The sequence below is a fragment of the Denticeps clupeoides genome, chromosome 3 (assembly GCF_900700375.1).
Source record: "Denticeps clupeoides chromosome 3, fDenClu1.1, whole genome shotgun sequence".
In the NCBI taxonomy this organism is placed as follows: Eukaryota; Metazoa; Chordata; class Actinopteri; order Clupeiformes; family Denticipitidae; genus Denticeps; species Denticeps clupeoides.
The window spans coordinates 31,001,378-31,029,158 of NC_041709.1; the positions used below are offsets into that span (position 1 = coordinate 31,001,378).

General features: G+C 48.2%; 2 protein-coding genes and 1 long non-coding RNA gene across 6 annotated transcripts; 1 reads left to right on the top strand and 2 right to left on the bottom strand.

Annotated features, from left to right (window-relative positions):
- The first annotated feature begins 460 nt into the window (after window positions 1–460).
- actr2a (actin related protein 2a) lies at window positions 461–21,973 on the top strand. 4 transcript variants are annotated; one of them, XR_003749095.1, is made up of 10 exons: window positions 461–631; window positions 1,138–1,248; window positions 4,512–4,727; window positions 6,454–6,526; window positions 7,447–7,583; window positions 7,963–8,112; window positions 8,847–8,992; window positions 9,582–9,714; window positions 9,997–10,234; window positions 21,924–21,973. XR_003749095.1 is itself a non-coding variant. In XM_028972355.1 (9 exons), the coding sequence occupies exons 1-9, from the start codon at window positions 584–586 to the stop codon at window positions 10,165–10,167; spliced, it is 1,185 nt and encodes a 394-aa protein (XP_028828188.1). In that variant the 5' UTR covers window positions 461–583; the 3' UTR covers window positions 10,168–11,378. The 4 variants fall into 4 exon arrangements, 2 of the variants coding, with proteins under 2 accessions (XP_028828188.1, XP_028828189.1); XR_003749094.1 differs by lacking the exon at window positions 21,924–21,973 and adding an exon at window positions 17,359–17,405 and having other exon boundaries at window positions 9,997–10,235; XM_028972355.1 differs by lacking the exon at window positions 21,924–21,973 and having other exon boundaries at window positions 9,997–11,378.
- Window positions 14,513–16,429, bottom strand: LOC114785942 (uncharacterized). The gene is made up of 2 exons (XR_003749144.1): window positions 15,727–16,429; window positions 14,513–15,112 (listed from the first exon to the last, which is right to left on the bottom strand). It is a non-coding gene; the product is annotated as an uncharacterized LOC114785942 (long non-coding RNA).
- On the bottom strand, window positions 17,729–27,554 carry spred2a (sprouty related EVH1 domain containing 2a). The gene is made up of 6 exons (XM_028972340.1): window positions 27,283–27,554; window positions 22,753–22,936; window positions 22,419–22,587; window positions 22,262–22,326; window positions 20,472–20,618; window positions 17,729–19,664 (listed from the first exon to the last, which is right to left on the bottom strand). The coding sequence occupies exons 1-6, from the start codon at window positions 27,306–27,308 to the stop codon at window positions 19,017–19,019; spliced, it is 1,239 nt and encodes a 412-aa protein (XP_028828173.1). The 5' UTR covers window positions 27,309–27,554; the 3' UTR covers window positions 17,729–19,016.
- Between the last annotated feature and the right edge of the window lie 227 nt (window positions 27,555–27,781).

A 27,781-nucleotide genomic window follows, 5' to 3' on the forward strand; every position in this document is an offset into this window, starting at 1 on the left:
GTCAAATTTTGTTATCATGATGTCAACTAAATTAAATTGTTGAATTATCAGGACTGTATGATGTAGGCAAATGGGCAGTTGTGTATAGCAAAATGCTTTTGACGGTATGCAACGTTTCAAAATAAACCCCCAAACCTAACCGTAAACCTTACCCTATTATTTACGGGTGCATGATGTACATGGATTTGACCCCAACTGAAAGGCTTTATATTATTGTACATTAAATCGTTTAATGTCTTTGCACTTTTACTTTGAAACGTTACACGCCGTCTTAAATTGTTCGCGCGGCCAGATTATTTCGAAGCAATGCGCGTGTGTAAATTCACAGACACGCGTGGCTTTGTGACGGTTTTCGTACCAGGTTTCTGTTTAATGAACAAGAGAAAATCCAGCTGTGACGTGTGAATGTGAACGCGTGTTCAGGCCGCGCCGCGCCAGACCGGACCGGAGGGGCGGGGCTCAGACCAGGTCACGTGCTCGACGTTCCGGAAGAAGCCCGCGTCAGGACAGCCGGGTCGCGGTTTCCGCCTCGCCGGAGAAAGTTGGTGCAGGACAGGGCCGCTGGACTCGCGCAGTGGAGGAAATGGACAGCCAGGGACGGAAGGTGGTGGTCTGCGACAACGGCACCGGGGTGAGCGGGCGTGCGGCGGCGCGCCTTTTCTCTTCCCCCCGAGCGCGGAAGGAGCGCCGCAGCAGAAACAGGAAGTGTCTCGCTAACGGCGGCTGCCCGGGCTTCCTCCCCCCGACCCGCCAGGCTGTCCAGCTCCGGTTCGCCGGCTCTTTGATTCATTCGCTGTCGCGCATTTTCCACAGTAGCACGTGGAATTAGCGCCCGTTCGTCTCCTTCCTCCTGGTTTTGGGGGGTCCAGCTAGCCAGCATCCCTGGGTCAGGAGATCGGGACTAAAATGTGGGTCCCCCCCCACGTCTACTTGAATTAATTATCCTTAAGTTGATATCGGGCCCTACAGTGACCAGTAGATAAGCATCATTTAATCTCTTATGGGGTCATAAGATGCGCCCACATCAGCCTGTAGCTCGTATGGTCCTGGTTGGTTTTACAGGGTGCAGCTCTGCTACATTTTTGATGATGTCTCTCTCTGTCTGTCTGTCTGTCTCCCTCCCTCCCTGCGTTCCAGTTTGTGAAGTGTGGATATGCGGGCTCTAATTTCCCTGAGCACATCTTCCCCGCGCTGGTGGGGCGGCCCATCATCCGCTCCACGGCCAAAGTGGGCAACATCGAGATCAAGGTAACGTCCTTCTGCCCTACCGTGCCCAAATATAGGCCAGACGAACGTCACGATTCCTGCGTGAGATTTGGTGTCCGCAGGAAGTCGTGTAGTGTGTTTTTACAGCGGGCTGCGGAACCAGCGATCCGGACGTCTGGTTTTGGCGGGTTATCAGGGTGTGATTCTCCTCCGTTACACATTAACTGACCCTACAGGGCGGAGCTCGTCTTTGCTTCGCGTTCTGGATCTCATCGCGCTCATGGTCTTCAGGCTTTTATTTTATTTTATTTCTCGCCATATTAACTCCACCTGTCTGGGTCTGTCCACTTCCTCTTTTTTTTTTTTTTTTTTTTTTTTCTGACCTTCTGCTTTTGTCGTCTCCTCCATGCCCGCTCCCACTCCGCCCCCCACGAGTAACAGAGTAGTAAAAAGATGGTACGTGTGTGTGAGCTATGTGTGTGCGCGGGTCTGTTTGTGCCCCCCGGTCTGCTTTCATAGCTATAAATAGATTTCCTTTTTTTGCCCGTGTGAGTTCCCACTTTGCACTTTTTTGGGCCGCGAGAAGCGTGCGTGTTCCAGTTCTCATTAAACCACGTAACGTTCGTTTTTTTCGCTTCGGCCCTGGCGTGTCCTGGTTCTCCCCTCGTCTTCTGAGCACCTGGACGACGTCCCCTGTCCCTCGCCCCGGTTAACCCGCCTGCAGTCTTTGCCGCCCGGCCTATATATGGAAGTGTTGAAGGCACCGCCGCCCGAAAGCTTCCTCTTTTACCGACTTCTGTGAGACGAGCAAAGGGTTCATAATTGCATGTACGTGAACAGAGACACGTGGGCACCGTTCGCTGATGTCACATACGGTGCTGTCCGATGCACCGCTTGCTAGTTATCTAGGAGAAGAGGAACTAACTACCCACCCGGGTGTTTAATTATTTCTGACACCTTAATGATGATTTTTATGAACAAACGTTTAGGGGAGGAGCCTGCAGACGTGATTGACGCACCCTCCTGCCAACGCGCCGCTCGCCGAGGTGCAGCTTTCCTGCAGAAAACCGGCTGCGCTCTGTGACCCGTCCACACGAGACCGCTTTTCTCTAAAAAACCTTGCGTCCACGCGGAAACGTGGTCAGGGACGTGCTGTGGAGCCGACGCGGAATGGAGGCCCTTTCAGACTGAATGCGCTTATCTCTGAAACTCGTTCGTTTCTATGACGCGCACGGCACAACGGTGTTTCCGCGCAGCGCGTCACTCGGCAGTCACCTGCGCGCACCGCGTTCAAAGTTCATGCCTAGGTTTTTTTTTTTTGTGCTGAACGCATTCCGCTGGTTTTTGAGACGAATGCAAACCTCATGGCTATTTTGGAAAATTAAGGCCTTAAATATAATTAAAAATGACAAGTAATCCTTAAATCCAGAGTTATTTTTTTTTTAATAAAAAGTATTAATACATTAATTATTACGGTATTAAATGTTTGGTGACCGCATAAACAGCATATATAAAACTCCTGTTTTTAGGGGGTGCGCCAAATAAATAACTTCATAATTCACTAAGCCATTTCCATTTAAAGCGACACACACCCCGCACAACAGTGCAGCCCTCATAAAGCAACACGCACATTTCACCAGTCGTATGTGTGGCGTGCAAGGCCAGATCGGATAGAGATGTTACTGTTTTGGAAAATTGTTAGATCCCGCAGGTTACCGTAGCAGAGTGCCTGTTCAGGCTGAAGTTCAGCTTTTCCTGTCCCGGTAGAAGCACATGTTGGCTTTTTACAATTTTTCTGCGGCTTCCTGTCAGCGTTGGGCAGATTTGTCCAACGCAGTGTGGTTTGTAGTCTTCACAGCTGGGCTGACGTTTTCTGCAGATGTTGGGGGGGGGGTGAAAGGTCACCAGAAACCAACGCTGCGCTGGTAGAGGGAAATAAAACAAAAATTCATCATCAGTGTAGAATATTCCGCACGACCTGGCAGTTTTATTTATTTATTTATTTATTTATTTTCTCTCCTTTTTCTGTTTCGTATCGAGTTACGGTGTGTAGTTAAAGAGCAGACGGCCATGACTGCTTCAGGACAGCATGTTTGAGATTTCTAGATTGTAATGTACTAATACACACTACAGTAAGCTACTGGTCTGTCAGTGTGTGTGTGTGTGTGTGTGTGTGTGTGAGATATATATATATATATATATATATATATATATATATATATATGCATTTAATTGTTTTACGTTCCTTTTCAGCAGATTCATTTTCAATTTTTTTTTTTACATGCCAACCATGGTTATAATCAGAGGTGGACCGTAACAAAGTAGATTCACCTGAGAACTGTACTTAAGTACAGTTTTTGAGCATCTACTTCACTTGTGAATTTTACTTCACTACATTTGAAAGACAAATATTGTCATTTTTTCTTCACTCTAATCTGTATACAGATGTAATCTATAACCGTAAAAGGAAGTAAAACACTGGCACTGCATTTATGCAGACGATGGACTGTGACAGGGATGTTCATATCTTTAAAGATGAATTCCTTTTAATTCCTCTCTGCTATATAATGGCCGACAAAAACTCGCAGTCCAACCTGCGCACATAGTGAGGTGTGCAAAAATTTTATTATCTGGGAGTAAATTTTGCAATGAACCTCAACTAGAAATCACATTAACTTGTCCAAAATGGCAGTGAAATGGCTTTGACCTCAATGGCAAGACTTGTCTTCTAAATGTAATTTATAAGGTTAGCAAGTAAAAACTGGTATAATTAAAAATAAACTTCAACCAGTTCCTTATACTTGAGGTTCTACAAGCCTAGTCAGAGGAATTAGGTAATGTATGTTTTGTGCCAATAATGCCAAACTACACTGAAAGATGAACTATTAAAAATGTTTTTTTTGTTTGCTTTTTTTTTTAAAGCTAGTAATTAGTAAAAATTTGACTGTACAACTTTCACTTGTAGCGGAGTAACATTCACCAGCGGTATCTGAACTTAAGTAATGAATGTGCATAATTTGTCCAAATCAGGTTATTATGTACTGTTTTTAACCCCTTCGCCCATCATGTGTTATTAGTAGAACCAATTTTTGTCGAGACTAGCCCGAATTGTAAAAATCATTTTAGGGGAAACTCCAGCTGACTTGGATGAAAGTAAAATAGGATGAAAGTAAAATTTTACCATGCCTATTAAATGGGTATTGCGCTGCTTTGTTTTGGTCTTGTCATGATTACAGACGTGTCCCACAGACTGAATGCAATGTTAAAGTGGTTTTGTGCTTCTGGTTGACCCTTGTCCCCCTCAGGACCTGATGGTGGGGGACGAGGCGAGCGAACTGCGCTCCATGCTGGAAGTGAACTACCCCATGGAGAACGGCATCGTGCGTAACTGGGACGACATGAAGCACCTGTGGGACTACACCTTTGGCCCAGAGAAGCTCAACATCGACTCTCGCAACTGCAAGATCCTGCTGACCGAGCCGCCCATGAACCCGACCAAGAACCGAGAGAAGATCATCGAGGTGTGTGTCCCCATAAGACACAATTAATATTTATTTCTATAGCAACTCATATACAGGTCCTTCTAAAAAACATTAGCATATTGTGATAAGGTTCATTATTTCCTGTAATGTACTGATAAGCATTAGACTTTCATATATTTTAGATTCATTACACACAACTGAAGGTAGTTCAAGCCTCTTATTGTTTTAATATTGATGATTTTGGCATACAGCTCATGGAAACCCAACGTTCCTATCTCAAAAAACTAGCATATCATGAAAAGGTTCTCTAAACGAGCTATTAACCTGATCATCTGAATCAACTAATTGACTCTAAACACCTGCAAAAGATTCCTGAGGCTTTTAAAAACTTCCAGCATGGTTCATTACTCCAAACCGCATTCATGGGTAAGACTGCTGTCCAGAAGGCCATCATTGACACCCTCAAGCAAGAAAGACATTTCTGAACGAATAGGCTGTTCCCAGAGTGCTGTATCAAGGCACCTCAGTGGGAAGTCTGTGGGAAGGAAAAAGTGTGGCTGCACAACGAGAAGAGGTGACTGGACCCTGAGGAAGATTGTGGAGAAGGACCGATTCCAGACCTTGGGGGACCTGCGGAAGCAGTGGACTGAGTCAGGAGTAGAAGCATCCAGAGCCACCGTGCACAGGAAATGGGCTACAGGTGCCGCATTCCCCAGGTCAAGCCACTTTTGAACCAGAAACAGCAGCAGAAGAGAAATGAAAGCAAATTTTGCATGTCATTTAGAAATCAAGGTGCCAGAGTCTGGAGGAAGACTGGGCAGAGGGAAATGCCCAAATGCCTGAAGTCCAGTGTCAGGTACCTACAGTCAGTGATGGTCCGGGGTGCCATGTCAGCTGCTGGTGTTGGTCCACTGTGTTTTATCAAGGGCAGGGTCAATGCAGCTAGCTGTCAGGAGATTTTGGAGCACTTCATGCTTCCAGCTGCTGAAAAGCTTTATGGAGATGAAGATTTCATTCTTCAGCACGACCTGGCACCTGCTCACGGTGCCAAAACCACTGGTAAATGGTTTACTGACCATGGTATTACTTTGCTCAATTGGCCTGCCAACTCTCCTGGCCTGAACCCCATAGAGAATGTGTGGGATATTGTGAAGAGAAAGTTGAGAGACGCAAGACGCAACACTCTGGATGAGCTTCAGGCCGCTATCGAACCATCCTGGGCCTCCATAACACCTCAGCAGTGCCACAGGCTGATTGCTTCCATGCCATACCGCACTGAAGCAGTCATTTCTGCAAAAGGATTCCCGACCAAGTATTGAGTGCATAACTGAACATGATTTTTTTTTTAATTGGTCTGATGAAATATGCTAATATTTGAAGATAGGAATGTTGGGTTTTCATGAGCTGTATGCCAAAATCATCAATATTAAAACTATAAAAGGCTTGAACTACCTTCAGTTGTGTGTAATGAATCTAAAATATATGAAAGTCTAATGTTTATCAGTACATTACAGGAAATAATGAACTTTATCACAATATGCAGAAGGACCTGTACAAATCTATGAATACAACCTAAATGCACATGTTTCTGTGTGTGTGTGTGTGAGTCTAGAAGCTTCTTAAATAAAACTGACAGTGTTGCTGACATGGCAGGGATCTGTACTTGGTGTAATGTGGATGTCCATCACCGCGCCATCAGCGGGAGGGTGATTCCAGTGGAGGCTGGGAACTGATGTCTCTCTCTTTCTCCCGTCTTCTCTGTCAGGTGATGTTCGAGACGTATCAGTTCTCTGGAGTTTACATCGCTATTCAGGCCGTGCTGACTCTGTACGCCCAAGGTACGCATTGAGTTCGGTTTCCAGCAGAATGGCTATGATTCTGCCTGTAGACCACTTAGGGCTTTCTTACTTCAATGAATGAATCAACCGATTGAACAGAACTTGTCCTCCGGCCCCCGACGGAGCCCACCCGCCAGCTGCAGTGGGTGATGGGAAACACAGCTGTGGCCACGGCATCATGACCTGAACAGCATCGTTCTGAGGCTGGGTGGTCTCCAACATTTAAAGATTATTTTATGGACGATGACACTAATCAGCAATTTAGGAATGGAGGAAAGATGCTGGTAATAAACACTAAAGTTAGTTTTTGTCTAGTATTGACTTATTTTTGTGGGGAAATTAGCACCATAAGGATATGGGAATAAATGAAGGCAAATTCAATGTAAACGACTCCATCTTTGCTCCATTCTCAACTATTATGACTACCGTACCATTACATCAAATCAAACCTGAGCAGAATAGGCTAAAAGCGTTGCTTGAAATGTAACGTCCATCGTGTTGCGGGCTAGGAGATCAAGTTGTTGATACTTACTATATTCCTGCAAGGTATGGACCTCTGTGGACATGTAGACCTGCAAATTTTCATTTTATTTTTTGAGCCAATGCAACCTATAGTGTAGTTATATTAGTTAGAAGTCAATTGAATTCTGAAGGTGTTTTGATGTGATCGAGTACACATTCCAGTTCCAATTATTGAGAACATATGGTGAGAACCATATAAGCATACGTGACAACTTTACAGTAACACAAACAAACAGGAAAAAATGACCGTATTGTTGTTTTGTGTTGATTTCATTTTTCTGTGCAAAAAAACATTGTTAAAAAACAAAAAAGCATTTTTGTCCCCACCAAATCTCCTTGGTTTTTGAGTAATAAGTATGAATATTAAGAATTGATAGCCTTCATTTGTGCGCCTGCAGGGCTGCTGACCGGTGTGGTGGTGGACTCCGGCGACGGCGTGACCCACATCTGCCCAGTGTACGAGGGCTTCTCTCTGCCCCACCTCACACGTCGCCTGGACATCGCGGGCCGAGACATCACACGCTACCTCATCAAGGTACAGTCAGTAAAAACCTGGAAAGGTCATGGGATACGAAATGCACATATAAAGCTCTGGGAAAGTCACTGGAATCTGACCGACACGTGAATGTATAACAAAGTACATCATTCCTGTAAAACTGCACAAGAAATGTTTTTATTCACAATATATACAATATTTTGGTAAATTTGACTCTTTGTGAAATTTTTTTCCACAGAAATCTCAGAGAACATATGGTCATTTGCATTTGAGTAATTGAAAAGCCATGGAAATTCTTTTGTAAAAATGTGGAAGAACACACTGCTTGGACACTGACCGCGGAGGGAATGAACAGATGCCGATATTAATCGTGTGGAGATTTTCAGCGACCGGCTTTTTGTCTTATTCGCCGCTGTAGCTGCTGCTGCTGAGGGGCTACGCCTTCAACCACTCCGCGGACTTCGAGACGGTGCGCATGATGAAGGAGAAGCTGTGCTACGTGGGCTACAACATCGAGCAGGAGCAGAAGCTGGCGCTGGAGACCACCGTCCTGGTTGAGTCCTACACGGTGAGAAGAAAGTAGTCTTCTACGGGTCCCTCGGTTCTAGGACACTTTCCATTCCGGCGGTGCAGCGTGACTGCCCTTCATCGGTACTCTTTTGGCCCGTAGTGAAGTGATTGTCATTGTGAAACACAGCACATGGTGACACAGTGAAATGTGTCCTCTGTATTTAACCATCACCCTTGGTGAGCAGTGGGCAGCCATGACAGGCGCCCGGGGAGCAGTGTGTGGGGACGGTGCTTTGCTCAGTGGCACCTTGGCGGCTCGGGATTTGAATCCACAAGCTTCCTTAATCACTAGACCATTGAACACCACAGTTTTTACAGGTTTTTTTTTTTTTTTTTGCGTATAGGCTATATTGACTTCTTTATTTGCACAACAATTGTACAAGAAAGGCAACTTAATGAAAATATGTTGGTGCTTAAAGTGAATCACGGAGCTGAAATTAAAACAAGAAGTGATGCGTTGCGTTTTGTGCGAGAATGGAAGCTGAGGCAGTGAAACAGACACTAGCTCCTGCCGATCCATGAGCAACAATCCATAAATGATGGTAGTGTCATGTTGGCCGGCGTCCACTGCCACAATAATGTTCTCACTACCCTCTGGCTCTGATGTCATTTCCTGGTTTGGAAATGACGACACTTGGGCCACTTCCTGCCACAGTTGGGCCAGTTTTATTTTCCGGCCAGGAGGACATGAACGCAATGAGCGTAAACTCATCCGTCCGTCTCTCCACGCAGCTGCCAGATGGCCGTGTGATCAAAGTCGGAGGCGAGCGCTTCGAGGCACCAGAGGCGCTGTTCCAGCCCCACCTCATCAATGTGGAGGGGGTGGGTGTGGCCGAGCTGCTCTTCAACACCATACAGGCAGCGGACATCGACACCAGGTGAACCTACGACGGTTTTAGCAGGGCTGTTGAAATTCATCTCATAATCGATGCATCGCGATGCAGTGCAGACGATAATTGATTATTGATTTTCTGGAGTCGATATGAAAATTCTAGTTAAAAGCTAGTGCCGGTAGTGACTCTGGCTGCCTGATCCGAGTACAGCTCCAGGTAGGAGTTCGGCCTCGTCCACATGGGCATTCGGCCCTCCGAACCTGTTGTAGCTGCAGTCGAGTGGCATTTCACAAGATTCCGCTTCACGCTGTTTAATGTTCACCAGGATTTCCGCTGAAATTGATGCCAAGAAAACGTTGAATGTAACGTTTATTTGATGCCATCCGAACGTGTTGGTTCCGGACGCTCGTGTGACTTTGATTTTCTCTATTGAGTAAAAAATGGTCTGCGTTCACCCCGAACCCCAGAAGAATGTCTAGTTCGGACGTCCGTGGGAACGAGGCCTGAACTCTCATCTTAAAAACATAATCGTGTGACGCATGTATAATCGAAGCATTGATCGAGTTGAAAAGTGAGACCAGTGAAGGTTCCCACCTCTAGTTTCTGGTCACTGGAACCCTGTTTCTGCTCTCAGGCCAGAGTTCTACAAGCACATCGTCCTGTCAGGCGGTTCCACCATGTATCCTGGGTTGCCCTCCCGTCTGGAGCGTGAGCTAAAGCAGCTGTACCTGGAGAGGGTCCTGAAGGGCGACGTGGACAAGCTATCTGTGAGTAGAAATAAAACCCGACATGTGCGCTGTTTGCATTTAAACCCCAAATGCTCACACAGATTTTTGCCAATGAACTTAAGGCATTTGTGCAGAAAATGGCTCAGAAACAGTCACAGAAATGTGCATTGAGCCACCAGGTGGCGCCATCGCCACTGAAATGTTTCCTCTGCTCCTGTGGAGGAGAACCTGATTAGCAGAACAGAAACTCACACATGCAAGTCATGTATCAGTCAGATAAAAGAAGCAGTTTTTAACTATCTCCCCTCCTCCTCTGAACAGAAATTTAAAATCCGCATCGAGGACCCGCCGCGGCGTAAGCACATGGTGTTCTTGGGAGGGGCGGTACTGGCTGACATCATGAAGGATAAGGACAACTTCTGGTTGACACGCGAGGAGTACCAGGAGAAAGGGGTCAGGGTCCTTGAGAAGCTTGGGGTCACGGTCAGATAAAACCATCTTGACCTGACCCCTCAGAACCCCTACACACACACACACACACACACACACACACACACACAAACACACTCTTACTCAATCTCTCTTTTTATTCTTTATACAAACATGGGATCATTTGTCCCATCTCCACTTTTTTCCTACTCTCACTGGGCAGCAGTCTATCTGCTACAGCCAGAGGTTTTGAAGACAATAGCAACTTAAACAGAATGATGAATACATATGAGTCATGGAACCTTTATGGAAGGCTGAAATAAGATAGACCTAGATGTTTTATCATCTGTCTTATTAGGCAATTAACGTCCCTTAAGTGTTTCATTGTGTTGATGCATATGATGATGACGCCGACATTATTAATGGCCAGGAGTGTCAAATGTGTTGTGAATTCCCGTTTACGGAGGATGAATTTTTAAAAAGTCTCTCTCACTTTCAGCCTTAGATGGAATGTTGAACAGTGGGTTACAGGGGAGTAGTAGAGGTCACACTGTGTGTGGGATTATCTGGAAGGGATCCAATAACTCACACACTTCATATTCTTTCTTGATCACTGTGCTCTTTCAGAACAGTTACCCAATGAGGACCATTCCCGATGGTTTTAAATGGTATTTCATTCCATAGCTGATCCATGTAGAAGTTGTTAGAAATTCCAGTCAGAACTATGTTTTTTTTTTTTTCTTTTGTTTTCTCCACTTCACTTTTCAGGTGTGGGTTTAAAAAAATGTTCTTGTTATTCTGTGTTATATATTTTTTTTTGAGCCTGAATGTTCAACATTTAAATGGGGGGAAAAATAATGGAAGGATTGTGATTTAGCATTTTGAGACCTTTCAGGAGCTGGTATTTCCCTGGTCTCAGCTCTAGCAATGATCTGGTGGGTGTGGGTTATGGGAAAACTGCTGGGTTATCTGAACGGGTAGCCCTGGACAAGATGGAAACGCTGGTATTGAAACTTTTTTTTTATTTTTGTCTGTTTGGTACTTGTGTGAATATCAGCGGCACTTCAAATTCATATGTTTGAATATATAATATTAATATTTTATATATATCATATGCACTCCTGCAGTGCCAAGTACACTTAATGTAGGTTCTTTTTTTGTTTTTAGGCTTTGTTCACAGCATACTGCCAGCCGCTGATTTGAATAAAGCAAACTGATTTCTATGCCTTGATTTCTATGTTTGTTTTTTTATGTAATAAAATGTGTATGTGGGGGTGTGTGTGTGCGCTGCTTTACCTTTCATGTGTGACTTGCCATGCCATCGCCATTGGCATTCCCAACCACTGGTGGCTGCTACAGTGATGACCTGGGTATTTCCTGTTGTCCACTATTTACATTCACAGCATTTATCAGACATCCTTATGCAGAGCGACTTACAGTCAGTAGTTACTGGGCGGGGCAGTGGTAGCCTAGGGTTGCACCACGTAAAGGTTGCACTGAGCAAAGCGCCGTCCCCACAGACACACCTCATAATGACAATGACTTTACTTTCATTACAGGGACCGTCCCAGTAGAGACACGGTGCTAAAGTGGGGTTTGAACCTGGGACTTTGTGGTGCTTCATAATGTGGGTGTCTTACCCACTACCACCATATACCACAGAGCCATTCATAAAAGCCAGCTGTACGGAACCTGATCTATGGAGGGTTAGTGTGGGTTCAGGTTTTAGGAGCTTCTCAAGTTAGTCCTGAAGTGGGTTTTTATGGCCAGATACTGGCATGTTGTACTATGTTAACATTCTATAAAATGCATTTTAAAAAGTCTTATCACATGTTTATTAACCAACTTGATGGGAGTAATTTATTCCTTTTTTAAATTAGGTTTAAAAATCATGAAAAACATTAAGGGCGTGTCCTCTGCAGGCCCTGAAACCACACCCCCACTTCTCAACTGTCATTCACAATTATGAGGTGAAAAATGGATGAACTGATCAGCAGCTTTATTGGACCAGAATTCAACCAACCTTGATCCTCCCAGTGTGCAGGAGAGAGGTAGCATCTTTTCATTTTTAAAAATATGAATTACTGACATAAGGGAGCAAGATAGTTCGTGTTGCCCTGGTCAACAGTAAATGGTAAAAGTGACCTGCTCTGCTATCTCTGCCCTAGGTGGGGTCATCTATCTCCTACTGGAAGTATCTGAAGTAGATGTTGCTAAATGCATGAATTTGCATATTCATGATGTCATGTGGCGTTGTTTGCGTTGTCGATAGACACTAAAGGGGTTTGAACCGCCGAGCATCGGTGCACAATATTATGTAGTGTCGAATTATGGTATAATTTTCTGTCAAATGTGATAATAATGTAAGCAAATTAACATTGATCAAGCACCATTATTAGATTATAGAGTTTTCCCCCCTTTTTCTGCATTTTGGAGCACATTTTTCAAACATTTGGTTGGATTCTTTCTAAACCTGCCGTTTTTTCCAAAGTCACACGCCCTACCTCTATTTCTTTGCACCGTAAAACACAGCTGAGATTCTGCAGAAACCTCAGCGCCAGACTTGCTCCTTTGGGTGGCCTCCAGACGGACCCCAGTCAGCTAAAGGGCGGCTCATTTGCATGGACAATTAGCACAACACTTCGTCCGTAACGTAATCCTGCATTAAAGCCCCTCGAACCTTAAATCTAGCATGGAGGGTTAAACCATTTCGCTCGTGGACTCCAGCCCGCAGTAAACGTTCTCACCAGTAAAATCCCCCACACGCAACCAATTAGCTGGGATTACGAAGCGGGTCCATTTAAAACGCCGGGACGGAGTGGAACGCAGCAGTTTTCCAGGTTAGGGTGCGGTACGATGCTCGCGGAGATGAAAGGGAGCTCGTATGCCTCCGTTCGAGGTAGCATGGGGCGGGTGGGGGGGCGTTCACATTTGTTTCAGATTTCACCCGGGTAAACAGAGGGAAACGGGCAGACACGCCGGGGCCTATTTAAATTAGGCCCAGGCACCATTCCCCCTCTGAGCGGGACGGGGAGGGGGCGGAGGGGTGGGCTGCTCTCTGATCACAACCGTCTATAGATTCCTTTCCATCCATCTATCCAGCTAGAGCGTTTGAACGGTGCACTTGTAAATTCCGACTAATCACAAGGTGCCGAAACGGTACAAGGGCGGCCATGTCTGCTTGTAGGTTTCTGGCAGATGCTGTCGTTACTGTAGCTGTTAGAAGCTCCATCTCAATTGAACCTTGGAATTGTGCGGCTACGTTCGACATCTGCGTCAATCATTTGGACCTCTGGACCTGGCGCACGGATCTAAATGTAGGGTGGTAGTAGCCTAGTGGGTAACACGCTCGCCTGTGAACCAGAAGACCCAGGTTCGAACCCCGCTTACTACCATCGTGTCCCTGAGCAAGACACTTAACCTTGAGTGTCTCCAGGGGGGGACTGTCCCTGTAACTACTGATTGTAAGTCGCTCTGGATAAGGGCGTCTGGTAAATGCCGTAAACGTACTCGGGAGTGCCAAGCCTGAGGACAGTATAGTGGGATTCTGGGATATTTTAATGCCGGTCTAGTCCATGGCATTTCTCAGTTTCGCAAAAGTCCGCCTGTCAAGAGTTCACTTGTTGAAGCCCATGGAGTGGTCTGCTCAGGGCCCGAGTGCCGGCAGGCGCGGCGCCGGGTGTTGCTGTTGGCGCGGCCTGGCTGAAGTCAGCGCCCGCCGTCGGCTTCCTTCCTCCGCAGGGAAACCGAGGGCTTCCTGTGTCTACGAATAGCCCTCGGAGCGCCACGCCAGGACGACGGCCACCATCGGGCCAGCGCCCAAAAGGCAAGCTTCGTGCGGATAATTTTCACCGTGCCCTTCCTGTGGCCCCGGCCCCAGCTACATCCTGGGAAGGATCAGCAGTCTTGGCAGCGGCACATGCAGCCTTTGGAGAAGCCAGACTGCAGGGCGATGCTGCCAAAGACGCTAAAAAAGGCGGCTCGCGTCGGAGGGCAGGGCCATCCCAAGGGTCACCCTTCAATCCGGTAAAATCCCAGGACACCGCTGGCTGGAGGGGAGGGTGGGGTCACCAGCTGCTCTCCAAAGTGATACAAAGTGAAGGGATTGTCACATGTGATGCACAGCGGCACAGCACACGGTGCACACAGTGAAATGTGTCCTCTGCATTTAACCCATCACCCTGAGTGAGCAGTGGGCAGCCATGACAGGCGCCCGGGGAGCAGTGTGTGGGGACGGTGCTTTGCTCAGTGGCACCTTGGCAGATCGGGATTCGAACCGGCAACCTTCTGATTACAGGACCGCTTCCTTAACCGCTAGGCCACCACCGCCCCAGAATGGGGCTACACTACATATGTTAACGAAAAAAACGAGCTTTCCAGGTATTCCCGCAAGTCCGGTCCACACGTGTTGTTGTCAAATGATCAGATCAGTGACCATATTTATTTTGTATGGGAGCGATTGTAGGATTGTTGTATTTAAAACGTGTAAAATATGCTTTTAGACGACCTGTCCTCATAACATCGCTCACATAATCGGCATTCACCAAAGGTCCGTTTCCGGCCAAAGTACTTGGTTTGCGAACCGCGAGGAGATATCTCTTCCAGAAGGCCACCGGTCCATATCGTGAACGTGCTGGAGATTCGGGCCTGATAAGTTCCGATGAAATGCATGTCCTGGGGTCCTTGCTCGTTGTCTTCCACGGCGAGGGGAGATGGATGCTACGTTACGGCGGAAAGGTCTGTCGTCGTCGTCGTTATCTACATCTGACCAAGTGAGCAGGCGTTCCTGCGTATGACCCATCACCCTTGGCGAGTGGTGGGCAGCAGTGGTGTGGGGACGCTACCTTGATCAAGGGGACCGCAGTGGCGGTTCGGCAGCGGCTGGGGGAAAATATGGCCCGTGAGACGATCTCTGCCATGAGATTTTTGCTCCCTGAAGCCTGCGGTTTCGTTCTGTCTGCCGGTTTGACCAGGAACATGAAGTCCCCATCGCGCCGCTGCCAAGGACCTGCGGATGATAAACAAACAGGGCCATTGAGTGGAGACATGGGGACAATGGCCACATTCCTTGGCCATGTCCCGTACTGCACTGTGGGAACACATTCCTCTCTCATCCCTCCGCCTGGATCGGAGGACGCGGTGTCCGTCACCGGCCTCTGTTGTCCTGCACACGCACAATTACATCCTGACCCTGGTCCAGGGGGAAGCGGGACACAAATAAAAAGTGGCACCTTGGCAGATCGGGATTCGGATCGGGACACCAAGCTAGAAGGAAGCAGACTTGTATCTTAAGGGTTCAAATCCCGAATGGCCAAGGTGCCACTGAGGTCCCCTTAAGCAAGGTTCTGTCCCCACACCCTAAGGGAGACGGGTTGAAGGGACTGTCCCTGCGACTGCAGATGTTAAGTAGTTTTGGAAAAGGTCTTCTGATACATGCTGTAACACTCGCCTATGAACCAGAAGACCCAGGTTCAAATCTCACTTACTACCATTGTGTCCCTGAGCAAGACACTTAACCCTGAGTGTCTCCAGGGGGGACTGTCCCTGAAACTACTGATCGGAAGTCGCTCTGGATAAGGGCGTCTGGTAAATGCTGTAAATGTTACATTTAAATACTCGTACCTGTGAGGCGCTAGACGTTGCCGGATGATAAACAAACAGGGCCATTGAGTGGAGACATGGGGACAATGGCCACATTCCTTGGCCATGTCCCCTACTGCACTGTGGGAACACATTCCTCTCTCATCCCTCCGCCTGGATCGGAGGATGCGGTGTCCGTCACCGGCCTCTGTTGTCCTGCACACGCACAATAACATCCTGACCCTGGTCCAGGGGGAAGCGGGACACAAATAAAAAGCGGGAGATTCGGAAGAGAGTCCGGGGGTTCTGCGGCGGGGTGGGGGGGGTGGAGCCTCACTGCGCCATTACGGCTCCAGGGGCTCTGGGTGAAGGACGGGCTGAGAACAGGAGGTAGAGAGGCACGCAGGGGACAGCTGTCCATCGCGCACGTGTCGTCTCCGCAGGACGGCTCTACTTCAAAGCAGCTCAACACCCCACCCCCCCCCTCACACACACCTCCTCAACATTTGACACTTATACAAAACCACATCACCTCATTGGTGCTGTTATCTTCAGCAACAGCCAAAACATTAAAACCGACAGGATGGTATGGTATTATTATGCATTGTTGGACACTGTCCTGTTGTATCTGGACTTCAGCATCTCTAAGTAGCATTCAGCACCTTGCACTCGGTCTTGTGCTCCTCCAATCACTAAAGTGAAGGGATTGTCACTTGTGATACACAGCAGCACAGCACACGGTGCACACAGTGAAATTTGTCCTCTGCATTTAACCCATCACCCTGAGTGAGCAGTAGGCAGCCATGACAGGCGCCCGGGGAGCAGTGTGTGGGGACGGTGCTTTGCTCAGTGGCACCTTGGCGGATCGAGATTCAGAACGGGACACCTATCTAGGAGGAAGCAGACTTGTATCTTAAGGGTTCAAATCCCGAATCGCCAAGGTGCCACTGAGGTCCCCTTAAGCAAGGTTCTGTCCCCACACCCTAAGGGAGATGGGTTGAAGGGACTGTCCCTGCGACTACTTGCCTATGAACCAGAAGACCCAGGTTCAAATCCCACTTACTACCATCGTGTCCCTGAGCAAGACACTTAACCCTGAGTGTCTCCAGGGGGGGACTGTCCCTGTAACTACTGATCGGAAGTCGCTCTGGATAAGGGCGTCTGGTAAATGCTGTAAATGTTACATTTAAATACTCGTACCTGTGAGGCGCTAGAAGTTGCTGGTACAGGTGTATCCGCTGAAAGAACCAATGCCCCCGAGGGTCATGAAAGGTCAGAGCTGCATTTATCATAAACTGGAACCCATGCAAATTTTTCACACGTTTCAAAGTTCCAATATTACGTCCAAGGTCAAAACCACACAGCGTTTCTCATGCAGGGACAGTTCAAGCAGAACACCTTCTGCAGGGCGTCGCCAGAGGTCGTGACCTTACCGACACCAGTCAAGTAAAACACGCTAATGATCCGTGTCCAAAGTGCCGTATGACATGTCACCCATAAAACACACATTTCACACAGCAGACAGGCGACTATGCAGATGGGGCCGGCGAAGCGCGGAATTAGGAACCGCTGGCCCGCACTGACGCAGTCTCACTCCAGGACGAAATTGTCCTCGCTTCTTTTTCCCCAAGCCGCTGTGTCTTCTCGCTTGCCAGATGCATGCGCATTAGCGCGCACACACACACACACACACACACACACACACACACACAGCTTCTATTGATTTCTAACTTTACATGTAGATTCATTTGCAGATTTTGCACACACACACATCTCTCTCTCACACACACACACATTTTAGATTTTAGAACAATTAACCACCAAAAAACAACTTCTTTTTCACTCAGCCTGGGTTCGTTTCTGCATGATGTATTGTCATGTACACAGGTCATTTTTCCATTCATTTTTTTTCCAAAGCAAGAGCTGCATTCATCATATTAGAAACAATAAAAAAATAAAACTCAAAATGTACATCATACACTTGATATTTTATATATATATATATATATATGTACTTTTTACAGAGGTAAAAATGTGAATTTGTAAAAAAAAAAAAAATCTTACCAATGTTACAAGATTTGAACATAATATAATACCTTATTTACTTATTATTATTAGTATTAAGTTGAAATACACATGAGGATAGCTGAGCACGGTGCTTCAGGCACTTTGCTGTCATAGTTAAATGAGCTTTTGGTTAATCCACACCACAGATAGAAAAATAAACCTACGCTCGCCCTCCCGACATTTCCGCTTTCCTCTTTCACGACAGCATTCGTGGCCGCCAAAGGCCGACACCGACGGACAAGGCGGGAACCGAGGAGACAGAAATGTGTACAGGACCTGCAACCCCGCGTTGCCGTGGCAACGATAGCACCATACCTACTGCCCGGCCGGCAGACGTGAACGTAAACGCCGCTGGGGCGGGGTCGGCGCTGGCCGCAACGCGACCGGTGCTGCGTGTTCACTGCCACGACTCGACACGTCGTTCCAAAACCGTGCTTTTCGTTTTTTTTTTTTATCTTCTTCTTTTTCAACTCTTGTGCTTTAAACAGAAAGAAGGAAAATTCCACGTAAAGCTTACTGGGTAGTTTGAGGCTTCTTCTTAAATACATACCACCCGTACTGTTTTATTACATACATAGATACAGATAGTCATCTGTCCACTCGACCACCCACACGCACAGAGCAGCGTCCACATGCCCACCACACGTCAGGTCTCACAGCTCTTCGTATATGTCTGCCTCAGCCCAGACATTCCACAAATGCATGCAGGCCCTCCTGCAACCTGTCCTGTCCTGTCCTTTGTGTGCAGTCCTATTGATGGTCCACATAAACCCGTCTAGCGGATTTGGCGTCCCATAATCCAAAATGACAAAAACATGCGCACGGACACAGTATTTAGTTTTAAAGCCAAGCTCGCTGTGTAACCTCCTCTGTGGGAGATGTTTCTGTGGACCGGGGGGTGGGGGGGGTCGCCTGAGTTAGATTCGTTCGTTTCCGTTACCATAGATTGTACACACATCAATGCAGCTTATTTCGAAGGGATTTCACTTACGGTCATAATATTCAAGAATATTACACAGCTACTGTATATAAACATCTATATGCATGTATATATAGATGCTCGAACACACACACACACACACACACACACACACACACAGATACTGCCCAGCAGACGGGGATGGGTCTGAACAGGCCTGGTTAGGGACGATCACAGTCTGTCGTAAGTGCCTCTGCTGAATGAGTCTGTCCACCAATCAGAAATGCTTATACCAGCTGACAGATTCACAAGTACCAGTTTTCACGTAGAAACCAGGTCCTCGCCGTCAGGCGGCGGCCTTGTGCTGGCCCCCGCAGCAGCGGCAGGCCACCCCGCAGCGGTAGCAGCCCCTGAGGGGGGCGTAGCAGCACATGCAGGGCGCCAGCAGCGACAGGCCCAGCAGCGCCAGCCAGCGCAGGCAGAAGCGCTCCTCGCTGGCGTCGCACGAGCAGGGGTCCGAGTAGTCGCCCTCGGGGTCGGACATGCAGTGGTAGAGCAGGCTGTCGGCGCACCACATGAAGCTGACGCGCCGGATGCACCTCTGCACCGGGTCCGGGGCCTCGTGGCACCGCCCGCGGCCGTTCTCCGCCTGGCTGAACAGGTCCTGGCAGTAAACGCAGCGCTGCCGCCCTCCCACGTCCCCCGGCTGGCCCGTCACCGCGCTTTTCTTCCCCAACTCGTCCAGGGTCCAACGGGCGTGGCCTCCGCCCAGCGGGTAAGGGTAGGTGTAGTCATGCTTGGGCGCGTCGCTCTTGTCGAAGTGCACGTAGGCGTCGACGGGGTCGGCCCACTCCGAGTGGAGCAGGGGGGCGGGCTGGGCGTGGCGGTAGTCCTCGTAGCCTGTAAGCCAGACGTGATCCCGCGGGTTAATCCGAACGACTTCCTCCTCTTCCACCTGGAAGCTGACGTGCCGCGAGAACGCCATTGGCCCAGACTGCAAAGAAACGAGATACAGTAACGTCAGCAGCAGCGTTTGAGTTTCAATCTGAGGGCGTCTAAACCCGTTTGCTTTGGTCTAAACCGGTTGGTCATTTTCCTCTTGGTCCAGTTTCCTTTCACGCAGGGAAAAATCCTTCAAACCACACAAACTTTCTCTTTGCTTATTGGTCAAAATGTGTTGCCGTGGGAGCAACAAAAGAAAAGGTCACTTTCACTTGTTGCATCTTGCCCAAAAAGACTCGTGGTTGCATTACATCACAATACTAAATACTGAGCAAAGGGTCTGAATACTTAGGACCAGGAGATACTTCAGTTTTTCTTTGTTAATAAATCTGCAAAAATGTCGACAATTCTTTGTTGTTCTGGCAATATGGGGAGCCGTGTGTACATTTAACGAGAACTTAAATTACTTAAATTATTTTAGCAAATAAAGGGTGAAACATTTAAGGGGGTCTGAATACTTTCCGTACCCACTGTATATACTACATTCCAGATAAAGCTCAGACTCCCGTTCATTTGACAGTTAACTATGCCTAGTGTGTCATTCGCCCTCCGTCTTTACAGGATTCATGTCACAAGTCTGCGTGTGTTGATTATTTTATATGTGTGTGTGTGTGTGTATATATATATATATATATATATATATATATATTTTTTTTTTTTTTTCCCCACTTGTGATACACAGCAGCACAGCACACGGGATTCGAACTGGCAACCTTCCGATTACGGGGACGCTTCCTTCACGCTAGGCCACCACTGCCCCAAAAACAACGTGCAATCCGTAAGCGTGCAACCTTGTTACCTGATCCAGGAAGTAGTGGTCCGAGGACAGCCTGTGCTGCTCACACAGGTGGCCCAGGCGGCGGGGCTCGCAGAGGCTGATGGGAGTCAGGGTCTGCAGCGAGGGCTCGCGTCTCTGAGAGGAGCTGGACGAGCTGTCTGTGGTGCTCTGAAAAGACGGAGCAACGTGGATCTTGTATTAAGAGGACCGGTGCAAACAAATGATTTTAATATCCTGCAGTCAAACTTCGCCCCTAACAAACGATTCGGATCCCAGAATGAAGGGTGCGGGCATGTTGTTCATCACAGTGTGAGACACGTGACATACAGAGGGGCCGTGATGAGCGGGAGAGAGGAAGAAGTGAAACTGAGAAAGGAAAACGCGAGAAAGGAGAAAATACGGATGGAGCGGGAAGTGAAAGAGAACGTGAACAGGAAGCACGCAGGACAAGCGATGCGAGTGGGAGGAGATGGGTGAAAAACCCGTTAATCTGATCCTAATCCACTTTACATCCAACCACAACACCGCCACACTGCCAAGGAGGGAACTGAGGCATTCTGGGGATGTGTTTGACATGTCGCTCCCCCACAACATGTCTCGACATTAAGGCCAAAGAAGTATGTGTCCCATCGGTCACATTCGCCGTTTCTTTGCTCTGGACTGTGTGAGCCAGAGTGCCTGGTCGGACTTCCCAGTTCCCAAACCAGACAGCTGTGCTGCAGCATCATGCAGATGCAGCTCCCACTTTTACACAGCAGTCCGCTGCATCATGGGGGGGACTGGGGCCACTGTGTTGAGAAAACGCTCAACGTAAACTGATCTCATTAAAAATACAATATGGTGTGTGTGTGTGTGTGTGTGTGTATAACCATTTTATGTAAATGTTTGGGTATAAAAGCGTATAAAATGTACCGCACTGAAGGAGTTGGAGGTCGCTGTAACCATGAATCAAAAAAAAAAAACGTGATTAAGTATTGAACCAGAAGGCCACAAAGTCACAGGTCCAAATCCCACTTACTGCTATTGTGTGCCTGAGCAAGACACTTAACCCTGAGTGTCTCCAGGGGGGGACTGTCCCTGTAACTACTGATTGTAAGTCGCTCTGGATAAGGACGTCTTGTAAATGCTGTAAATAGAAATATATATTACAGGCCAAAAGTTTGAACACACCTTCTCATTCAATGTGTTTTCTTTATTTTCATGACCATTTACGTTGGTAGATTCTCACTGAAGGCATCAAAACTGAATGAACACATGTGGAGGCACAACACGAGGTGAGACACTGCAAGCCCCAGTCCGCCGTGGTGTTAAATCACAGTGGCAGGTTTCTAGGAAGCAGCTGCGGATGATAGTTTTACAGTTGGGGTTGGGTGGGGGGCAGGGACGGCCCTTCCACACACTCACAATGTGCTGTTTTTTCACCAGTTACAATGAGGAACCAAGTGCCAGGAGAGGCAGCAGTGGTGCTTCTTAACACACACACACACACACACACACACACACACACACACACACACACACACACACACACACACACAACCCATCTGACTGAAAAAGGACCACTTCCACCTGAAAGCATTACATAAACAGGCAGCAAATGGCACACTCCACCATGCTTACAGCTCAGGCGAGGTTTCTGGTTCGAACACAAGTTGTGGAGCTACATCAAAAAGCGACTGTGATTAATGTAGTGATTTCTATTATTTCTATTATGCCGACCTTGCAGACCACTTCTGGGATGTAGATGCTCCTTCTCAACGCTCAAACCAGTATGAACTGTGAAGGCAACCAAAGAAAAAGGAGGTACTCACCGTGAAAACGTCATCGTCACCCAACTCGGCCTCGTTCTGCATGGTGGAAGAGGAGGTTGTGGACCCTGGATAACAGAAGGAAAGAAGTGGTCTATGACCTGAAGAGAACTACAGGTGGTCTCAAATCCAACTGACTGGAGCAAACTCAACAAGGCACCTTCGGTGAGGTCCTCGATGGCTTTCCTCACACCGCGGTCGAAGGCACGGGCCTCCGCTGGGCTCTGGAAGGTCAGCCCACACTTCTGGTTGTCCACTCGCCAGTGGTGGAATGTGGGAGTAGCTTTGGTGTAAACCAAGTCCTTCCTCAGGACGCATTCGAGGATCACCTGCACAATACAAGGTGGGCTCAGAGCCGGCTGTTTCAGAGTTCGGGGGCAAATATCCATTTACAAGGGCCAGCGGGGTCACATTCACATTCCGGAAGCAGCAGAACTGTCAACATAACTACAGGTGACCCTACAATGCACGAAAAGGAGGAGGGCGGGGTGTACCTGCTTGTCCTTCAGCCTCTCCCCATGGATGAGGAAGCCACTGCGGCCCAGCACCTCCAGGTCAGCCGGCACCACCTTACACACCCCCACCCGGCTCAGGCCCCCACCCTCCTGTGCCAGCCAGCCCCCACTTGAGTCGTCCCGAGTCATCACCACGGCTTTAACGCGTACTATGTAGCTATCACTGCGGAAAAAAAGGGCGAGAAGAGAGGGGCTCGTGTTAGAATTCGTTCGTTTGTTCGGACTGGAAATGATTCTTTGAACGGGGGTTTCACAAATCAGTGCCCTTCAAATTGTTTTAGCATATTTAAACGAACAAGTTTGTCTTTATTTGAATCTTCTTTTTTGTTGCGAACCGGTACAATGCTGGCAATATCAATGCACCATTCTTAAATGTAGCCTCACATCACATATTGCAGTGGTGGCCTAGCGGTTAAGGAAGTGGCCCCATAATCAGAAGGTTGCCGGTTGCCACTGAGCAAAGCACCGTCCCCACGCACTGCTCCCCGGGCGCCTGTCATGGCTGCCAATGCAGAGGACACAGTTCACTGCTGTGTATCACAAGTGACAATCACTTCACTTTACAAACACCCTAAAAACGAGGATGTAAAGACTGAACCTGCCCTGTTCTCCAGCTACATCGTTGGACAGGTCATCAACAGAGTTTGTCCCATCGGTTCTGTATATCATATATAGATGCATGCGAAGTACCTCAAATGTTGCACATCTCAAACTGAGATGCAGCTTAACCTTCTATCAACATATGAGATGCATTTGATTGTGAGCAGCTCCGTTCTCATGCTCGGTAACAGAATTATCTTTAAAAGGCGTGGTCTGACAGAACTCCCACGCACTCAGCGACGCACAACACACGAACCCGAACCTCGCCCATGGAACTGTGCCCTCAACTTGGGAGCGATTGGCGTTTAACTTCTCCGCTTTTGAAGCGTTGCGTGCATAAGTGTGTCGCCAAATGACTGAAGCCAAAAAAAAAAACGAGTGTGTGTCATAGTACCCGCACACTCGCATATTTATGCAAGCTGTATGTTTGCAAAAAAAAAAAAAAAGCTGGCTGAAGGCCTGGTATCCATGGAAACAAAGATGTACAGGGTACATAGACGAAACACTGCTTACAACATGACACCGGCGTGCTGCTTCTGTTTATGCCATGGAGCGAAGTGGAAAGCATGGCAACAGAGCGAATACGAGTACAAACACACACAAAAATACACAAACCACACTAATTCACCACAATGTGTCGCTTGAAAACAGCAACCATCAATATTATGGATTTCTGAAATATACTTTTAGGCCCTTCCAGCAGCAGAAGCACACGTCCAGTTGTGCCCTGTACAAACATACAAACCCCTGTAGGTCCTGACCACGCGTGTACATACACATAAACCCGCCAAACTTCGCATTGCTTGCGGCAGAAAGGTGAAATTTTCTATTGCAGAGCAAGTGGGAGCCAATCACATTCACAAACACAAAAGATCTGGTCAGTCAGTCGGGTTTAGCGGCTGTCTTACTGAGTGAAAGTGATTGCTAGTGACATTGTGATACATGATAAGAACTGTGTAGGGACAGTACCCCACACAACAATATAAAGGGTTTATAAAGGGTTTCTATCCAATATGGCCTCGTGTCCACATGGAGACGGTGTTTTAGGGGAGCCGGGACGGTTATTTTCTGAAACGGGTTCCAGAGTGAATTTATTCCTGCATATATATATATATTTTCTCTGTGAATACGCTGCCATATTAGACAAACCTCCAACCTGACCTTTGACCCCAAACGCGTCATACATACAACAATGGCGTATGACACGTTCGTGGTTGTGCTGCAGCAGCTCTCTATGAGAGATATACCAAAATGTGTTTAACTCACCCCGGAGGAGACCAACACGCCAAACAAGGAGAGAGGGTGGTAGTAGCCCAGTGGGTAACACACTCGCCTATGAACCAGAAGACCCGGGTTCGAATCCCACTTACTACCATTGTGTCCCTGAGCAAGACACTTAACCCTAAGTTGCTCCAGGGGGACTGTCCCCTGTCACTACTGATTGTAAGTCGCTCTGGATAAGGGCGTCTGATAAAATGGCATAAATGTAATGTAAAATAAATGAGAGAGGGTAGTTACAGCGCCACTTACAGGTGTGGAGGGGGGTTACAACATTTCAGATAACGCTCCTGTGTGAATGCATGTTTTTCAGAACCCGACAACCTGTTTTAGAGAAGAGCGTTCTCGTGTGGATGGAGCCTTTATACTAAGGAATGTTACAGCAGAATCTTACGAGGAGGAGAGCGGCCTATAGAAGTTGAGTGGGCATTCGCGGAAATGACGTCATCAACACCATTCACCAACCACAATGTTTGCCACAAACAGGAAGCCATGTTTTTCCAGAAAAAAAAATTATTAACCCACTGTTTTTTTTATACTCGTATTAATGTTAAATAATCTCACAAAGTATAATTTTCATGATAGGGGACCTTCAAGAGGTTTTAACCTCTTAAAGGTAAGCTTAACCTGGAGAGGATAGCCTATCAGGAAAGTGTACCTTTTGGGATTCTACTGCCTTGTGGGATAAGCACGATCCCACAAAGAACATTCATAGATGCGCAAGTAAACAGGACCCACTGGGATGCTTTAAAGTCCGCAGTTTTACGTAATAATCTGTGTATTGAACTATCAAAAGGTGTCAAGGCCAACCGAATGTAATCTGGCACACGAGGTCACCTGCTTTTTCAAGACAGAGGTCGCCTTTACGACTGCATTATATTCACCTCATGGTGCGAAAAATTCCTATAGATCACGCACATCCTCAAGTGCATTTGACTCAGTTTTAACATGTTGGTACAACGTGTGTGTGTGTGTGTGTGTGTGTGTGTGTGTGTGTGTGTTCGTCCATGTGAACGATTCAGCCGGTCAGTAGACCGGCCCCCTGAACAAGGTCACATCCGACGTGCCTATCGAGCCGGACTGGGAGTAATCCATTTCCCAGTATATGAACCGGGATCACAGCACCAAACCCTGGACACTCACGTTCCCCGCGGCACCAAGTCCCACGTACCGATGAAACTAGGCCAGGTCTATTTATAAAGCAGAGGAAGGACGTGTGGCCGACTGTACATCCAAGTCGTACGGGGAACTCGGCGACAGCGGGAGCCGCGACCCGGCCGCTCGTCCCACTGCCGCTTTCGACCTTTTTTCTTGTTTTAATTCCCCCCCCCCTTTTTCAATCTGGTCTGAGACGTTGCCGGAGAGAGGCCTCCGGGTGTGGAGGCTCCATTCCGTCCCGCGCGCTGACCGGGAGGTGGAGTGATGCGAAATCAGCGCCGAGCCGTGTAGCCGGAGGGCCGCGCTCAGCGTCTCCTTTCCCGCTTCGCTGTAGCGTTACCGACAGGGCGCGGTGCCTCGTGTCCGGATGCTTCCGACGGCTACGGTCCGGGTTACAGACAAAACAACAAGGAGACGAGAGCAAAAAAACGTTCTCCGCTGTATCCATCCCTCCGCAGGCATTTTGACACTCGCTCGGCCTGAAAAGCGGGACAGGCAGCGTTCTTACGTTAATAATTCATTAGCAGCGACGAGCCGATGATCTCTGGCCCAGTCCTGTCACGTGAATCCGCCAGTTCGAAGCCCTGGCCAGTGGGGGCCGCCGAACTTTTAAAGGGAAGCCAAGGAAAGTGAAATGAGATGCATCCTCGGGCACAAAGGCCCTTCTGTTTGGCTTCGCATGCATCACAAGTCAGTCATGTGCCAGTTTTGGGGTGCATGTTAGACAACTTGCACCCATTCAGTCGCGTGATTTAAATATGTTAGGTGCTCGTGAGGCTGGAGGGGCGCAGGGGGGACTCGCACCAACCTCACAGCCGTAATTATTTATTCAGGACGCCTCGGAGAACACAGGCAGAGAACGCACGGGGGTGGTAGTAGCCTAGTGGGTACCACACTCACCTTTGAACCAGAAGACCCAGGTTCAAACCCCACTTACCACCACCGTGTCCCTGAGCAAGACACTTAACACTGAGTGTCTCCAGGGGGGGACTGTCCCTGTAACTACTGATTGGATAAGGGTGTCTGATAAATGCTGTACATGTAGATGTCTGCTTGATGCAGGGCTGAGTTAAAAAAAAAAAAAAAAAAAAAAAAAACTTTGGCCGGCGATTGATGGGGTGCTGCCGGCTTCCGGGACCCCCTGCGATCGATAAAAGCAAACGTTTCACAATTCCCATCCATAACTCGCCTGCGTGTAAATAAATGGGCGTGATAAAGACATAAATAAAATAATAAAACAGTTTTTTCAAAAATATGAAAGTAAAATAGACGAATTAAACAATCCGCGACAGAAGCGATCTCGTGGTCGAATCGAATCGGAGAAGAAGTCGCGGTTAAAAAAAAGTTCGCGCGGCGTTTTTATGAATGAAGGACGGTATGCAAATGAGGGCGATTCGGGGGGAAGAAATGGCGGACGCGTCGGGTCGCCGAGGCCACCGGTTGGTGGGGACGTGTCCCCGCCGCGCTACTCACTCGTCCGGGAGCGTCTCCTCAGTCATCTTCTCCGGCTTCAGCCGCGGACGCCGCGTCCTGTCCGCATGTCGTCGTCGTCGTCCCCGGAACCGCGACGCCGCGCGTCCTCCTCCAGCGCCCTAAAGCCCCGCGCCGCCATGAGAGCGCCGGTGGCCGCCATGGTGGCCGCCGGTGGCCGCGGCGAGGGTCGCGCGTCGCTGGTCTCGGTGAGGACGGCCCCGCACGAGCCCCATCTCCGCTTCACTCCATGTTGGACTCAGCGCCGCGGGCGACCCCGGAGGCGGTGGGGGGGGGGGCGACGCGATGACGTCACACGCACACGCCCGCAGGGACGGAGAGGTGGACGTGCAGAGGGCGCGGCGTCCCTGTCCGGCCCCCGAGCTGCGGTCCTGTCCTGCCGCCTGGTGGTCGTGCGACCGCCGCGACAAAAAAATTCGCCTTTTGTCTTATTAAAACCGAACGGGCCGCGCTGTTGGTTTAATTTACAATGGATTTCAAA